Source organism: Panthera onca, chromosome B3 (assembly GCF_046562875.1).
Source record: "Panthera onca isolate mPanOnc1 chromosome B3, mPanOnc1 haplotype 2, whole genome shotgun sequence".
In the NCBI taxonomy this organism is placed as follows: Eukaryota; Metazoa; Chordata; class Mammalia; order Carnivora; family Felidae; genus Panthera; species Panthera onca.
The window spans coordinates 135,296,895-135,314,186 of record NC_138344.1 but is presented as its reverse complement, the minus strand read 5'-3'; the positions used below and the strand labels follow the sequence as shown (position 1 = coordinate 135,314,186).

At 52.8% G+C, this 17,292-nt stretch overlaps 1 protein-coding gene across 3 annotated transcripts in view; it reads left to right on the top strand.

Moving 5' to 3' along the window:
• Window positions 1–17,292, top strand: part of ITPK1 (inositol-tetrakisphosphate 1-kinase) — a 179,439-nt gene that overhangs the window by 29,094 nt on the left and 133,053 nt on the right. For all 3 annotated transcript variants that reach the window (XM_060620602.3, XM_060620605.3, XM_060620603.3), the window contains one exon: window positions 13,218–13,242. In XM_060620602.3, the coding sequence (XP_060476585.1) occupies window positions 13,218–13,242 (25 nt within the window). The remainder of the gene's footprint in view (window positions 1–13,217; window positions 13,243–17,292) is intronic.

Below are 17,292 nucleotides of genomic sequence, written 5' to 3'. Positions count from 1 at the left end.
CAACAGAGTTAATTAACACATCCATTGCCTCACGTATTTGTTTCTGTTGGAGCTGGTGAGGACAGTTAAGTCCCACTCTCGGTAAACTTCAGTAGTCACCATGTCCTATACTGGATCCTCAGATCTTATTCATCTTGGAACGGAAAGCTTGTCCCTTTCACCAGCCTCCCCCCATTTCTTTTCTGGTCTCTGTTCTATGAGCTGAATTTTTTTTTTTTTTTTTTTTTTTAGATTTCACATGTAAGTAACACCATGCAGTCTGTGTCTTTCTCTGTCCAGCTTCTTCCATTTAGCATAACATTTGGGTGAGTTTCTTGACCTCTCTGAATTCCCTCACTTGAAAAAAAATAGGACCGTCATACCCCTTAATGGAACCTGTGAAGTGAGTGCCCTTTCTGGCCCCTGTCTCCTCCCTTGTCCCCTCTCCCGGGCTCGGGGAGACCAGGCCTGAATGGGGAGTGAGGGGACTCAGGAATTAACTGCCTTTGCCAATCATTTGTTCGGGTTGTGCCAGGGCTTCGGAACCTCCCCTAAATTTGAGGGCTCCAGGAGCGCCAGATGAAGCCATTGCCTGTTTCTAGAGTTGATTGCGTCTGGGAAGGGGGCGGAGGCCAGGGCCTAGCACCCCTGGGCCTGTCAGTGGGGGACCCAGCAGGCCCCTGTTGGCTTTGGCATGCCTCGTGCTGGGCTCAGGTTCCAAACACCTCTCTTTGGGAGGTGTCTGTCACTGCTCAGAGTCACTTGGCAGGGTCTGAGGGACTTGGCCTTCAGTGAAGCCAGCTGGCCTTGAAGTGAGCGGTGGGTAGGCCTGTCTGGTCTGGGCATCTCTCATGGGCTTTACGGTGGGCCCAGGGGTCAGGAATATTACCCCTCCCCGCAACTTAGGGCCAAGGCTTCCGGGTCTGGGGCCTTAGGTCTCTATCACCCAGGCCCAGGGCGCTTCTCCCCATCAGGGATCCCTGTGTCGGTGTTTGGTTTTGCTCAGTGTCTCTTTATGTGTTTCTTATTTCTTTATTTTATTTTTTTAAAGTTTATGTATTTACTTTGAGACAGATGAGAGAGAGCGAGAGAGCAGGAGCAGGGGAGGGAGGGAGGGAGAGAGAGAGAGAGAGAGAGAGAGAGAGAGAAAATCCCTAGCAGGCTCTGCACTGACAGTGCAGAGCCTGACATGGGGCTTGAACTCACAAACCTCGAGATCATGACCTGGGCCAAAATCAAGATTTGGATGCTTAACTGAAGTGTCCAGGCACCCTGCCCATTGTCTCTTTAGAATCCTGTGGGCACGTGGGGGCTGAGTTCCCATATCCTCCTTGGTGACTGTTGAAGCTCCTAACGAAACTGGATGAATCCTGATCTGCACCCGGCCTGCCTCTGAACACTGCAAGGGAGTGTCCGAGATTCGTGGGATGGCCGAGAGCTGCAAGAGCCTTGTGTTGGGCTAGACAGAATAAAGTCCCCCCAACAGGTGTCCTCAGAACCTGTGAATATGGTCCCTGACATGCAGAGGAGCTTTGCGGATGTGGCTAAGGTCCAGGATCTTGAGGTCGGAGAGCATCTTGGATCACCTGAGTGGGCCCAGCGTAACCGCACCAGTCCTTGTAAGAGGGAGACAGGAGGGGCGGAAGGAGATGCGACCACGAAGCAGAGGTCAAAGCAGTGTGGCCACAAGCTGAGGGATACAGGTGGCCTCAGAACCCGGGAACGGTAAAGGCGTGATGTCTCTGGAGAGCCTCCAGAAGGAAAACGCAGCCCTGCTGACCTGTTCCTGACCTCCAGAACCGAAGAGAAGTTTGTGTTGTGCTCAGCCACTGCATTTGCGGTGGTTTGTCACAACAGCAATAGGAAATGAATACCGTGTTCCTACGCACTGCCTTTCTCTTCCCCCCGGCTGGGGGCTGGTCTGTAGGAGGGACTTGGGTCAAGCAAGGTCAGAGTCAGGCTCTGACTCCCTGTCCTTCATCACAGACCAAAGGATAAGGCTGTGACTTGACTGACTTCTTGGACCTGGACACCACTGCCATCCTGTAAATAGCTTATTCAAAATAAATTTTGAATAAGGCGCTTCGTGGTTTAAGTTTTCTGAAATCGGGGCGGGGGTAACCTCACCTTTCCTTTGATGGGACTGTAACCCTGGTGCCTATGGCAGAGGGACCCAGGGAACCCCAGTGTCCAGAAGGCCTGGCTTTGCCCCGGCTGTGTCTGGTGCTTGGCACGCCCAGGCAGCCTCCTTCGCGGTCACCCTCAGGGCTCAGCTCCAACAGCAATCTTAAGTAACCTTCCTGTGCCCCCTGCCATCCCCCAGATGTTTGCTGTATTCAGGGGCCTTGTGGCCACCAACATCTCTAGGCGGGGACTGGTGGTTTGGGGTCCCCTCTGTGACTAGGCCAGCCCAGCAAATGTTTGACGGCAGTCATATGGGGAGCTCTGCGCTTCTGTGGTGGGAGGCCGGGCAGCAGGGCAGACACCCCCCCCCCCCCCCGCCGCCCCCCCGCCCCAACCGCAAGGGCTCAAAGAACCCTTCTCATGCTCTTGGAATCCAGCCGTCTGGCCGGAAGGGAGATTTCAAATGCAAGGGAGTGTTAGCAGCAGGGTCTGGGCGGATGGAGATGTGTCATGTAATGTGTGCTGGTACGCAGCCTTTGAGAGTGTCACCATCCCAGATGTAGGCCCAGGACACACACTTGTGCAGTTATTTTAAGGGTGTGTGGTGCCTTGAGGATAGGTGCTACAAAAATCAGACATTCCTGGGCAGGCGTCTCTCTCCCCCGGTGGCTCCAAAGCAGGGAAATGTCAGCGCTGGGACTCCTGTTTCTCTTCCTGCTCTAGCTTAAAATGACTTTGCACTCTTGGGAATGAGAATCTGCTGGGGAGAGAACAGGTTGAGTCATTAGCCCCCAGGCAGGCCAACTGACAACTGGGTGGAAGGCGGTAGGTAGGGTTGGTTTTGCTGGAACCAACCCTTCCTGCAGCCCCTGTGGGTCTCCACTTCTAGAAACACCCTCCCCACCCCCCACCCCCCCACCTCCTGCAATTTAGGGCTCCTCCCTAATTAGAAGAAAGAAAAATTATGGCACCTGTAAAGGGGTAGTAAAAGACTCAAAAAGAATTTGTTAGAGAATTTTTATATTAAAAAGTGGGGGGATGCCTGGGGGGGCTCAGTCGGTTGAGTGTCCGACTTCAGCTCAGGTCACGATCTTGCGGTTCCTGAGTTTGAGCCCCGCATTGGGCTCTGTGCTGACAGCTCAGAGCCTGGAGCCTGTTTCCGATTCTGTGTCTCCCTCTCTCTCTGCCCCTCCCCCACTCACACTCTGTCTCTGTCTCTGTCTCTCTCTTGCTGTAAAAAAATAAACATAAAAAAATTAAATACTAAAAAGTGGGAGCGTGGCTGGCTCAGTCAGAAGAGTATGTGACTCTTGATCTTGGGGTCGTGAGTTTGAGCGCCACTTTGGGTGTAAAGATGACATAAATAAATGAACTTAAAAAAAAAAAAAAAAAAGCCAGAATGTGTTGAGTGCCATTAAGGGGTCTCAACATTTGTTTTCAGATGAAAAGTTGGAGTGATCTGAAATGGTGACACTTTAAAAAAAAATTTTTTTTTAAATTTATTTTGAGAGAGAGAGAAAGCACGAGCACGGGAGAGGCAGAGAGAGAGAGAGAGAGAGAGAGAGAGAGAGAGAGGGAGAATCCCAAGCTAGCTCCACACTGTTAGCACAGAGCCCGACGTGGGGCTCCATCCCATGAACTGTGAGATCATGCCCTGAGCCGAAATCAAAAGTCCGATGCTTAACCGACTGAGCCGTCCAGCTGCCCCTGAAATGATGACACTTTGGATGCACTTCCTTGGGGGATATCTAGCCCCCCACCCCCCGCCTCAATTTCCCTATCCTGAAAGTTAGGGGTGGGATTTGTGCTCTCATGTGCCAGTTAGTCCTGGCGGTTCTGCTTTCCTCCAGGAGGAGCTGGGGAGGTGAGTCACTAGCCCTGCCTCTCGCCCACCTCCTGGGTTCCTGAGGGAAAGCTGCTTCCAGGGACCCCTTGGGTTTGTCCTAGGTCTGAAAGAACACGCTGACTCACGCTACGGTGTCTGCACTGAGGAACCTGTGGTCTGCCTGTCTCCTCCAGGTGGGGCACCTAGTATGGGGGCAGGTCTTCAGTTAGGAGGGGTGGTGGCTGTCCAGTCAGGGGAATGGCTCTCCCTTCCCCTCCCCCCCAAGGAGAAAAAAAAAAAAAAAAGACATATGGCAGCTTCCAGTTTATCTGGTTCTTCGCTGGGGCTGTCCAAACAATTCAAATGTTTGTACTGGCTTTGAAATCCTGTTCGTATGTTGCCTTTATATTGGGCCATTTCAGTTTCTGGCATTGTAATAAGAGGGAAATCCAAGTTACAAGACCATCAGCAAGTGAACCAGACTGCCGCAGAAGCAGATGGGCAGGGATGGCTCAGGGTCAGAGCCTTGGCACCGGGAGGCTGGGACATCCATTCAGGAAGAGCTTGCAGGGCTCCTGCCAGGTTGAGGGTCCACGGTGGGGAGGGTGCCGAAATAAATAACACAGTCCCTGCCCTTGGGGGTGGAGGCTCCTGGTCCGAAACGGAGCACAGAGCAGTTCTAAGTATCAGATGGCTGAATGGCTAAAGAGCCGTCATTTCTGCCCCGGGGAAGGGGCAAGGGAACAGCCTTCAGCAGGAGTGATGTTTGAGCTGTTTTTGATGGCTGAGCAAGAGTTTGCCAGGGGAGGAAGGGCATGGCAGGCAGAGAGAACAGTTTGTGCAAAGGCACAGAGTTTTGTCAGGCTCAGGCGGGCTTAGAAAATGGGGTCCCTCCTGGGAGGGTTTCATGAGAAGGACTCGTGCTGCTTTCCCCCCAGTGCCTTTATGCTGCACCTCCAAATGCTACGTGTCAGGTGTTGTGCTCAGAATTTGGCGTGTAGACAGAGGCCACAAGCCCTGTTTCTTCAAGGGGCGTTTATTGGTCAGGATAGGCTGCGAAAACAACCCCAAGAAGTTTGCGACAATAGATTTATTTATAGCTCGTTCATAGTCCGGTGGCTCCTTGCTGGTCTCCACACCCCGGCATTTCTCAGCCTTGGCACCGTGGACAGTTTAGGCTGGAGGGTCTTTGTTCTAGGGGGCTGTGCATTGTAGGGCTTCTACCCTCTGGATGGCAGTAGGCCTTCCCCTCATGTGACCATCAGAAATGTCTCCAGGTGTTGCTAAGCGTCTCCTGGAAGTAAAATTGCCCCAGTGGAGAACAGCCACTAGCTGAAGGTCCTCTTAACAGTTTCCTTCTGGTTCCCAGCCTGGCTTTGTTGCCACTCGGTCAGGTTTTCTTTTCAGGAGTGGGTCTGGGCCAGCTTTGGGGGCCATCTGCGTCCTCGTGCTCCCACGAGGATGTCCTGGAGGACTGGCTGGGGAGTTGGACCCTGGCAGTTGAAAGTGTCTGCTTGGAAATGACATGGGTCACTTCTGTGCGCATTTCATTGGCCAAAGCGAGCCGCGTGGCCATGCCTAATTTGGTGGGGGGCGTGGGGCCAAGGGAGCGCCCAGCAGAACCGCCAGCAGTGGTGGCCACCATTCACGTCCACCGCAGTGCCCTTAGCCTAGTAGGAGTCAGCGACACGGAGCCAGGCAGCCTCTAAGGTCTGCGCTCAGTGCTGGGGTTCCGGGGACTCTGAGGAGTTTGGGAGCCAAGGAAGGAAGGTTCCTAAGGAACTGACCTCGAGTGGGGTTAGCTGGGTGACCTTGGGGCTGCACTTGAGGCAGTGGGAGGCATGTCCCTCTGCGCACACTGGTGAGGGAAGAGGCCCCGCTGCCTATTCAGGGAACCCCAAGTCCTCCGGAGGCACTCCGGGGCCTACCCTCTGGGGGGAGGAAGGAGGCAGGAAGCGGGGAGGTTGCCTGCCTGCCTCGTGGGTGTTAAAGGGCGTTATTATTCGGGGCTCCTAAAATCTGGCAGTTACCAAACTGCGCTACAAATGGCTTGGATGAGCGTGTGCCTGGCTTTCCACTTGAATAATTACACACTTCCCGTCTCTAAGTGGTTTTCAGCTCTGGGTGCAGGTGCAGCGTCTTTCTCCTCCCCTGTCGGTGGGAGGGAGCCTGCGTTTCCGGGTTGATTCCCTCTGCTATGAAATTGCTCCAAGGAGGCCTGGCCTCCCTCCGCAGCTGGGTTATCCTGTTGGGCCCCTTTCAATAGCAGCTTGCCCCCTGTGGCCGGTCCTCAGCTGTGTCTGGGTAGGAGGCAAGTGACTGTGCCCTGGCAGATTGCAAGAAACCAGTTCTTTTTTTTTTTTTTTTTTTTAATGTTTATTTTTGAGAGAGAGACAGAGAGAGAACAAACGGGGAGGGACAGAGAGAGAGGGACAGAAGATCCGAAGCAGGCTCCATGCTGACAGCAGAGAACCATGAGATCATGACCTGAGCTGAAGTTGGACCCTCAACAGACTGAGCCACCCAGGTGCCCCGAAAGCAGTTCTTGATGAGCCCAAGCGTCCCCTTTTTTGACAGACTGAATTATTTGATTGCCACTCTGCTCTCTCTGAGTGCCTGCAGTTCTCGCTGTCACCACCAGGCTTTTCTCTCCTTATTAGTCAGAGGGCACCTCTGTGTCTCAGCATCACCCTCTCTCTCTCCCTTGCTGATTCACCATCTCATGTGCTTTACACACATGTCTGCAGTCGTCAGGTCTTACACCTGCCCTAGAAGGTTCTGTTGGGCCAGAAGGATCACACCCATTTACCAGATAGGAAAGCTGAGACCCAGGTCCGTGTCTGCTGCTGGTTTCTACAGGGCCCTGCTCTGCAGTGAGGCAGGCCTCCCGCTTGATGGGAGTCGTCGTCCCAAGATATCCTGTGTTACCCTTCTTAGTGCCATATGCAGTGGCCAAGGCCCAGGCCTTATGTGGCCTCCTTGTGGTGGCCTCCTTGTGGTATGGGTTTGTGGACACTTCTCCGTCTAGGTGTTCTGCCTCCCTGGCTTCTGGGACCTTCTATTTCTCCTGCTTTTGACCCTCTTCATTGGGCCCCTTTGTTGTCTCCTTTCCTCCCACGCTGGGTCATCCGGGTAGTTTTGTCACCTTCAGGAAGTGGTAGCTGTTGTCACTTACTGAGCACCTGCTGTAGTAAGCAAGACAGTGACCAGTGACAGAGACTCAGGGTAAACTGGCTTAAGCAGATAATCTGCAAGTGCAAGTCTGGAGAGGACAGGCTCCAGGCCGGCTGGATCGGGTCTGGAGCTCCAGCAAGAGGGTTATGGCTTTTCCTTCTGGTGCGGGCTCCTCCTTGTGAGTCTGGCCACAGAGAGGTGATGGCGTGCCAATGCTCCTGGCCGTGTTCTTTGTGCTGTGGACAGTCCCCCAGGACCTGTCCTGGCAGGGACCAGGACTGGCCTGGCTCAGGTCCTGTTCCTGTCCTTCATCTTACCGAGGTGCCAGGCCACGTGCCACCCCTGGAGAGGGTGCGGCCCTCCCCTGCGTGGTTTGCTTGCTTATCAGAATCACGTGAGATCAAGGAGGGATAGTTCTGGAAGGCTGGAGGGTAGTACAGAGCAAAGTAACAGAAGCCCACATTCCTAGTGTGGGCCCCAATAGCCCTGTGAGGTGAGTTGCAGGATTCTTCTCACCTGACAGATGGGGAAACGGAGGCACAGGTACAGTTAGGTCTGGTTCCATGGTCTCCTCTTAGGGACGCACCCTGCCTCTTACCTTTCACCTGCCTCCCTGATTGCATTTTCTGAGCCCTGAGCTGTCACTCAGCTCAGTTCTGGGTTTCTGATCACCTGCTGGCACGACCATGGTCGGGAAGATGGAAGAGTTGACCGTCGTCATGCAGCGTGCTCTCCGTCCTCTGCTGGCGCTGGCACGTGACCTTGGCCTGCTGTGCCCAGACTATGAGTGTCACAGCTATTGTAGTTCTTGCATGTCCTTTAGTCCTGTCCCCGAGACCTGGAAGGGCTGCACCTGAAGGAACACCTCCCGGCCTCCCCTCCCCCAGTCTGGTCCTGCTACTCCTCAAGCACAAGCTGCTGCTGCTTCTCACACCTGGCTGCCCCCTGAGCAACAGCTGGGGCTTGAACAAGCCCCGAATCCCTCCCTGGCCTTAGACCTTAGACCTCCGGAATCAGAGTCTGCAGGACTAGACCTTGAATGGGTATTTTTGACAAACCCCAGTGGTGATTCTTAGTCATCCACCCTGGTATTTGGGACCCACTGGCCCACAGGGTAAAGGCCAGGCTGCGCTGTGATATTCTGGGCCTCTGGGCCTTGCTCGCATCTTCTGTCCACTTCTCATTGCCCCTGCCCACTCCTCGTAGTGGATCTTATGCTCCCACACTCCCTTTTGGGAAGGGGGGCACTCCTCATGTTATTCCTCTTTAATCTCTCCTCCCTAGTGTTGGTCTGTAGTTTCCCTTCAGTTGTCTTCCAAATGGCCAATGCCTCCTCCTCCCGGAAGTTTTCCCTGATTGCTCTCCCTCCTGTCCTGAAAGGCTAGTTTGTTTTGTAAGTGAGCATTTAAAATTCCTCAAGGCTGTGCTCTCCTTAGGCTTCTGGTGAGGAAGGGTCTTTTTACGATATAGATCCTCCCTTCACAGCTATCCAGTTTTTGGAAAAACATTTGGAAAAAGTTTATGAGTTGTGGGGGTAGATCTCTGTCCAAAACTTATCAATGTAATAGGTACTGAGAAAGTGACAGTTTTAGAGCCTGTAGAAGTTTTCTCCAGGTGCAGGCTTTTTAATAAACTCCTTTGATTATTTAACTTTAACTTTTAGTGTTACTTTTTCTATCATTTTGGGAGTAATATCTATCCTTATTGTAGGAAACTAGAAAATACACGGAAATGTATGGGGCGCCTGGGTGGCTCAGTCGGTTGGGCGTCCGACTTCAGCTCAGGTCACGATCTCGCGTCCATGGGTTCGAGCCCCGCGTCGGGCTCTGGGCTGATGGCTCAGAGCCTGGAGCCTGCTTCCGATTCTGTGTCTCCCTCTCTCTCTGACCCTCCCCCGTTCATGCTCTGTCTCTCTCTGTCTCAAAAATAAATAAACATTACCAAAAAAAAAAAAAAAAAAAAAAAAAAGAAAATACACGGAAATGTAAAGGAAAAAAAGCCACCCGTCACTTTTCTGCTGTGTCCACAGTTTACAGGCTTTGTGCTCCCTCCTGGTCTGTTTTTTAGATACTCGAATATTGAAATGCCCTTAGAATCCAGACTGAATGCTCCTTCTAGGGCAGTCTGGTGATTCCAGAATGGGCATTGTTTCAGCTCCTCTTTGAGCACAACTTGGAAGCTTTTCTAGATGAATCCTGAACTCCTGCTTCACTTTACTGATTGATTGATTGACTCATGCTTTATCAGGCATTTACCTTATGCCAAGTACTGAGAATGCTGGTAGCTGGAGCTTTACCTTTATTCATTCATTCATTCATTTATTCATTTATCTATCTACCTACCTATTTATTTAAAATATTTATTTTGAGGGAGAGAGAAAATGAGTGAGTGGGGGAGGCCAGAGAGAGAGGAAGAGAGAATCCTAAGCCCGACGTGAGGCTTGAACTCATGAACCATGAGATCGTGATCTGAGCCCAAATCAAGAGTCAGATGCTTAACCGACTGAGCCACCCAGGCGCCACTGGAGTTTTACCTATTATTTACAAGACAATTCAAAAAACACACTCCTCTAGTTTTTGAGAATATGTTGTTGGATGCACGTGGCACAGAGCTCAAGCATGAGAGAGCACAGTGAAAAAGAAGTCTTCTCACCCCACCCCCCGGCTGCCCTTGCCCTTGACCAGAGGCCATCCCACTACTGTTTGCTTGTGGTACTTTCAGATTCATTCTGTATATATGCAAGCCCTCCTTCTTGTGCTGGATGCTGTTCTGAACGCAGGTAATTGCACACCGCACACGGGGTTTTGCACCTTGTATTTTCACATAGCAGTGTCTTAGCGAGAAAGCCTTGAGGGTGCATGGAGGACTTCTGCATTCTTTTTACTCACTGCCTAGTATTTCTCTGACCACGTGTGGTTTGTTAAAGGTCTCTTAGGGTGTGTAAGTTGCTACTGGTCTTCTGCTGTCACAGCGTGGCAATTAACAGCCACAGCCTGGAACACTGCACATTTGAGGACGTCTGTGGGGTGCGATGAGGGACTGGAGTTTTCAGGGGGAGCAGTTAATCACTTGACAACGAGTTCTCTGGTTTATCTTCCCCTCCGTCTTCCCCTTGGGCGTCCTGAACCAAATTCTGAACGTTTGGGATTTCAGGAGCCTGCTGTTTGGAAAATGAGGGTTGTTGGTCGTTTTTGGGTTGGGTTTACGTTCTCCCTTCCCAAGTGGGCCACAGTGGTGTGCGTAGGGTCCTGCCACCATGGGCCATGTGGTTTTCTGCCGGCCTCCTCGCCTCCCCTCTTACACCGAGGCTCTGTAGCATGGAGACCAGGCTGGTCCATCTCAGTGTCTCCTGTGCCGGCTCTGCTGGGCCTGTCGCTTGCCACCCAGGTGTGGGCGAGCCTGGCTGCAGAGCCACTGCGCGCACTTCCTGAGATCACCCAGCCTCCGCTTGCTCATCGGAGTAATGGGTCATCACTGCCCCTCCCTGGTTGGGCTGCGGAAGCCGTCAGTGAGCAGAGAGCATCCGTCACACCATAGCTGCCCTCGCCTTGAGGGTGTCTCGCGTACTTGTGTGGCCTGATGTGGGCTGAAAGGGGAGCCGCGCCCCCTCCTTTCTGCCAGAGTCACAATTTATCCTGTTCTTGGAGCTCTGAGGCACAGAGGAACTGGTCTGGCCCCTGACAGCTCAGCCACACTTAAGATTTTCAGCCTGCCTGTTCTCAGGATTACTGTTTTGTTTTATGTTATGGGTCTCTTGTGTTTTCAGAGTTAGCTCAAAGTTAGCATCCTGTTTGTTTTTTAGGACCGGGGGAGGGAGAGCTGACTGGGATGAGGTCAGATGTAGACGGATTGGAAGTGACCCGCAGTTGGCTTCATAAGGAGATGAGAGCCACACGCCGGGATAATCGGGATGCCGTGAGGATTAACGAAGAGGGAAAACCCAGGTCTGGGCTGCAGCCCAGCGGAAGCCCTTTTCTACCTGGTGCGGGTCACGTCTACTTGCGCCCTCTGTCTCCTTCAGTGCTGTCCATTTTTCCTGAGGTGTGGCTCCAAGTCCTTTGGGACTGGCTGAGGGGGGCTGCTCCCTTAGCTGTTTGAAATTTCTGTCCTGGGGCAGGGACAAAGTGTGGAGTCACACTGAACCTTACCTGGCTGGTCACAGTCCTGAGCCAAGTGCCCTAGGACCGGTTCCTATCACCCATGCTCACATGGGGCGGGACAATCTGGGAATGAGGCCAATGCATTGAGGTGTCCACAGGGCTCAGAGATGATGTGGGTTGTGAGCTGGTGCAGATTTCTCAGGGCGCCGTCTGCCCCCCTGCTGTGGGTGCTGGTGGCCCAGGGCTGTGCTCTTGTGCCCAGTCTACCCTCCATGAAGTCATGGCAGTACATCGGTATTGGCTGTCATTCCTTCTGGAACTCTAGAGAAGCTGAGTGATGGTGGAGACCCCGGGGAGCATCAACCACTGTAGTTTTCCCACTGGGTTCCTTGGGACCCGAGGTTGTGTTGAGGTTGTTGGGGGTTAAGGGGAGGGCCGGTTTGGCGTATCCTGCAGTGCGAGCCGGTCCGCCCTCTTGGACTGACCTCGTGGCTTCCTTCGGAGGTTCCACTTGGTGCCCGGCTCTCAGAAGGTAACGTGAGATTGGTAGCTGTCACCTCAGCTGTGTTGTGTGAGGGAATGGTGTCGGTGCCCACTCACTGGTGCCCAGAGACTTCCCGGGGGCTTTGTGCCCACCTCCTCCCCTAGACCGTGAGCCCCTCCAGGGCCCGAGCGATGGCTGTCGCATTTATTGTGCCCCTGAGTGCTGGGCCAGTCTGGGCATGGGAACCCGAGCGAGGTGTTTATGTACTTACGTTTAGGGAGTGTCTGTATGCCGGGCGGGCCCCGTAAGTAGGCACAGGGTACACACAGCCATTGAATCTGCCATAGTCCCTGCTCTAATTTCTGACCTTTCCTGGTCACGGGTCCTTTGAGCATCCGTGGGCGGCCTAGCCTTTCTTCTCAGGAAAACACTTGTGGGCATGGCCATTGGCAAGCCATCTGCATTCCATGCATCCTGCGCCTTCCCTAGCATCCTGCCCCAGGCGACAGCCCACTGGGGCTCTGGAACGAAGGGCTGGGATATAGTGGTAGCCCCAAGTTCTCGGGAATATTCTGGCTCTGGGTGGGTCAGTGGGGCGAGGATGTCGTGGGTCAGGGAAGGCTTCCTGGGAGAACTTCTGTCTGAGCCACATCCTGAAAGCTCGGCTGGAAAGTGTGGACCAAGACTTGGAGAAGGGGCATGGCCCTGTGCCCAAAGGCTTTCAGTGAGGAATGTAGGGCAGGGGAGGTAAAGGTGGGTGTGTGGCAGGGGGCCTTTGTGCACTGCTCAGAGCCCCTGATCCTGTCTGTAATGGGGTGGGGTCATTAGGGCATGTGTGTAGGTGAATATTGGCCATGGGATTGTGGGTGAGAGATGGAAGAGGCAGGGCCCGGGCTTGCAGGAATATTGGCGAGGCCCGTGATGGTTGAGTCAGGGTGGAAGGATGCATAGGGGGTCAGTGGGGGCTAAAGATGGCCAGGATTGCACTGAACTGAGCAGGGCTGAAGGGTTTGGGGAACTCCTGCAGTGTGGGAGAGCAGATGGGCTGAGGCAGACCTGGGAGGCCAGGCCGAGGTAGTAGACCTGATATGGGAAGAAATGGGGAGCCATGGGAGGTGGTTGAGTCCAGGAGGGAAGGTCAGGCCATTGGGGGTAAATAAGGTGGAGGGAAGGGTACAGGGGTGATCCAGGCTGGAGCTGTGCCCATGAAGGGCTGGCCCTGAGATTGGAGAGCGGGATGCCTATGAGGAAAACCAGCAAACTTGGGGTCCTTGTAGAACTACAGCCAAGTCCCTCTCAGGAAACAACTCTCTCCCTCTCTCTCTCTCTCTCTCTCTCTCTGCCTGAAGGTGGCCTTGAGGACTGGCTAGGAGTTTGCAGACTTTCCCTTTGCAAATGCGGCTGTTCTGGGGATCCTGTTTGAGAGGTGCAGCTGCAGGCTGTCCTGCCATCAGCTGGCTGTAGTGAATGTTCTGGAAGGATGCTTCCTGGCTGCCTGAGTAACCTTTGTTTTCTTTGTTTCTCTCCACAGGAAGCGGGGGATAGAAGTCGTGCAGGTGAGTACAGACCATATCTTCACTGTTGTTCGTGTGGGTGGGCCTTTTAGGGCCCCCTTTCCCCTTCTCCCTCAAGAATCTGGGTGCTTTTTAAAAAAATTTTTTTTTTTTTTACATTTATTTATTTTTGATAGACAGATACAGAGCACAAGTGGGGGAGGTGTAAAGAGAGAAGGAGACACAGAATCCGAAGCCGGCTCCAGGCTCTGAGCTGTCAGCACAGAGCCCGACGCAGGGCTTGAACTAACAAACCGTGAAATCATGACCTGAGCCGAAGTCGGATGCTTAACCGACTGAGCTGCCCGGGCGCCCCAAGAGTCTGGGTGCTTAGCTTCTTCACTTGCATGTCATTTTTAACTTCTCCCCCTGTGGAATCTCTGTGGTTTCTGCCCTGGCAGAACGTGGGTCATGCTTGGTGGTCTCTGGGTCTTGTGGAGTTGCAGTGGGGTCATCAGTGGAAGGAGCTAGCTTGGGGGAGAAGTGGGGCTCTGGGTGGGAGTGGGGGTACAGGGTGCGGGAGCTTAGCCACCCCGCCAGACATCCGTGGTCCTGATGCCCCCACGGTTGGTCCATGCCTGCCCTCCGTCTTTGCTGAGGGAGCACGAGTCCCCCTGGGCCCCTGCCTTGGCTGTTCAGCCCTCTGAGGGTGAGTCTTCTCCTATCTTGGACCATTCTTGTGAGTGGTATCATCTCCAAGAGTACTCTTTCCCCTCTCCTTTCCCCCTCCCCCTCCCCAGGTCAGGTGCATCCCCATCCTGCTATCAGTTGGTGACACCCAATCTTCTCTGTGGGCCACTGGCTCCTGGAAGGTGGACCGAGTCAGTATGGGGGGCTCCTGACCCTTGGGCTGCCTCACTCTGGGGCAACTTAAGTCAGGTGCTCATTGGCTGGAGAAGGAGGGATGGATGGAGAGAGAATCCCTCCCAGGGCCTGGGGCGGGCTCTGTGGCCCCAAAATAGATGTACCTGCTCTGACATTGGCCATTGGGGGTGGTTGGTGGGGTGGGGCTGGGTGGCTCTGTCTGGAAGCCTTGGTCTCCCTCTGGTCTCCCTCCTTGTAGCAGGTTGAACTTGTCACCTGGAGGCTGAGGTTGGTTTTGGGGGAGGAGGCAGTTTCTGGAAGCCCCTCATCAACTGTAGAGTTTTCAACCAGGCTCATTTTGGCTCTGCAAAGTTGTGTGATCTGCACTGAGTTTTTCTGTGGACCTTAATTTCTTACACATTAAAAGAGGGAAGTCGGAATTCAGGAATGGCTGAGAAGTATGCTTTCGGGGCCGCTTCTGATTGATTGGTAGTGGCTGCCTGGAGGAATCTAAATCTGTGAGTGGCTGAGGGCAGGGGTTGATTGATAATGCCTATCAGGGGTCCAACAGTGGGCAGAGGAAGTGCAGTTGTACCTTGGTCATTCTGGGGCCAGGTGTCTCAGATCGGTCCTGCTCCAGGATGCTTTGGCTTATTTTGGTCTCTTAGTCCTTACCTACGGTTACCTTGGATGTCACCAGATCCTTTGCAGATGCTGCTGTACCCACCATCAAGTCCTGGCCTTAAAGTTGGAGCTGTAGCTGGAGGTTGCTAAGAGAAGGTCCAGGTGCTTCCCTGAGGTTAACTATAGCGCTTGTCCAGGTTCACGAAGAAATTTCTGCGGGGGAATGATATTTAGAGGAAGTGAATTCACGTGCTCACCAATAAACACGTTACTTAAAAGGGGGAAAAATGTGCCCTTCCCCCAATACCTGATTCCTGTCCTGGAAAATCTTAGACTAACACAGTAGGGTGCCACTACCCCTACCAAAAGAGGGAGGGGGGGAGGGGAAAAGAGGGGAGAGGGACTTGGAATTTCAGGATGTGAGGAATAACCTGGGGGTTCAGTGTGTTTGCTTTTACATGGCTTCCTGGGAAGGTTTAGATGAAAACCTCTAGTTATTTATTTATTCAATTTTTTTTAAAGTTTTTTTTTTTTTTAATTTGAGAGCGAGAGAGAGTGCATGTGTGAGTGTGAGTGGGGGAGGGGCAGAGAGAGGGTGAGAGAGAGAGAGATTGAGACAGACAGAGAGAGAGAGAGCATCCTAAGCAGGCTCCATGCTGTCAGCACAGAGCCCAACGCGGGGCTGGGACCTCACAAACTGTGAGATCACGACCTGAGCCAAAATCAAGAGTCGGATGCTTAACTGAGCCACCAGGGCGCCCAGGACTAAAACCTTGGAGCCATTGTTACGAAGTGTACCGGGCAGAAGAGTTACGAAATGCTTCCTTGATGTGTCTGCTGTTCCTTTTGGTGATGACTTCGGGGAGGAAGTGGTGACCGGGCACCAGAGAGAAGCCAAACTGGACGCTTTCCATGCCAGTATCTAAAAATAAAACCCACCGCGACACCTCCCTGTTCACCTCCTCCTGGCAGCCCCGAGTGTTTGGAGAACTTGAAATTTCAAGATGTAGAGAAAGACTCTTTGCAAAATCTGGAAGCCAAGGCACTTGGCTGGGTTTTCAAAATTAGCCAGGCCTCTGTGCGCCAGATCCCCGGGCTGGTGGGCCGCTGGGTGCTGGAGATGGTGGGTGCTCGCCAGATACGAGGTGTCAGTGACTGAGGGGGCGGAGAGGAAGCGTGCCGTCAGCCAACACCCAGTATCTCTTGTGTCTGGCCCCCCAGTGGCAATGTCCCTTTTTGTGCAGCCATCCAGTGACACGAGTAGTGTTTTCATGCCCATTTTAGAGACGAGCCTCCATTGAGGCTCAGGATGTTGTGACTTCCCCTGGGGGAACTCAGCTGGTAAGTGGTAGAGTTGGGTTTTGACTGTGGGTCAGTTTGTCTCCAGAGCCCGTGGTTTTTCTGCTCCATTTATTGACTGTTTCCAGGCCTGTTGTCACCTGGGCTTTGGCTTCTATTTAGAAAAAGGATATTGGGGTCCGGGGTCAGGAACCGAGACTGTAGAGTGCTGGTAAGATCCCAAGGTACCCTCCCGTCAGGGAAGTTATTTCTCTGCCTGGGATTTAAAGGCAGTAGTAACAACGTGAGTGTCGACATTTATCGGGGACTGTGGTGTACCAGGCACTGATACCGTTTACTTGATAGAAACATCTGTGGGTAACCTCTCCAAGGTAGGATGGGAGCACATTCAAGAAAGCAAAATTTGGGGCGCCTGGGTGGCTCAGTCTGTTAAGCGTCTGACTTCGGCTCAGGTCTTGATCTCGCGGTTCATGAGTTCGAGCCTCACATTGGGCTCTCTGCTGTCAGCACAGAGCCTGGAGCCTGCTTCAGATTCTGTGTCTCCCTCTCTTCTCTGCCCTTCCCCCGCTCGCACGCTGTCTTTCCCTGTCTCAAAAATAAATAATATTAAAATTAACAAAAACAAAAGAAAGCAAAATTTGCAGGTCCTCAACTTCCTCATGTGCTCATTTCCTCACCACATCTGCTTGGGAAGGAGCTTGTAAACCCTCCTTCCTGGCACCCTTTCCACATTGGCCTCCTCCCGCTTCTGCGGAGGCAGTGCATGCAGCAGTGAGGGTTAGGATCACCTGGGCCCAGGTTTCTGGCTGTGTGACCTTGCGCTAGATGCCTGACCACTCGGAGCCTCAGTCTCCCTGTCTGTAAAATGGGGACAATACTTGTGCCTGTCCCCCGGGATCACCTGAGACCTAATTGAGTTAATTTGGGTAAGGCAGCTGGCACCATGCTTCGCACACAGCAAGCTTGTTATTTACATTGTCAAGGCAGATACGACCCTGGGGCATAAAACCCACCTAGGCCTTGTCACCCATGGTCCCCCTGGGGCAGGTAAGGTTTCTCCAGTTCTTCCCTTGCAACAAAATTGAAAGAGGATCTGAACGAGTTGTCAGCTGATAGAGCATTAGAAATGATTTTTGATAACAAATGACTATAATTCTTAGCATATAATTTTAAAGGAATTCAGAGAATTTGCTATGTAAATCTCTTCCCATCCCATCCTTTTGCTTGAAGAAGGGGTGTTAGCGCTTGCATCTATAAACATTGAAAAATACAACTGACAGTGAGCTCTGCCTTCATCTGTGGGTACTTGAAATACTTTTGAAAAAT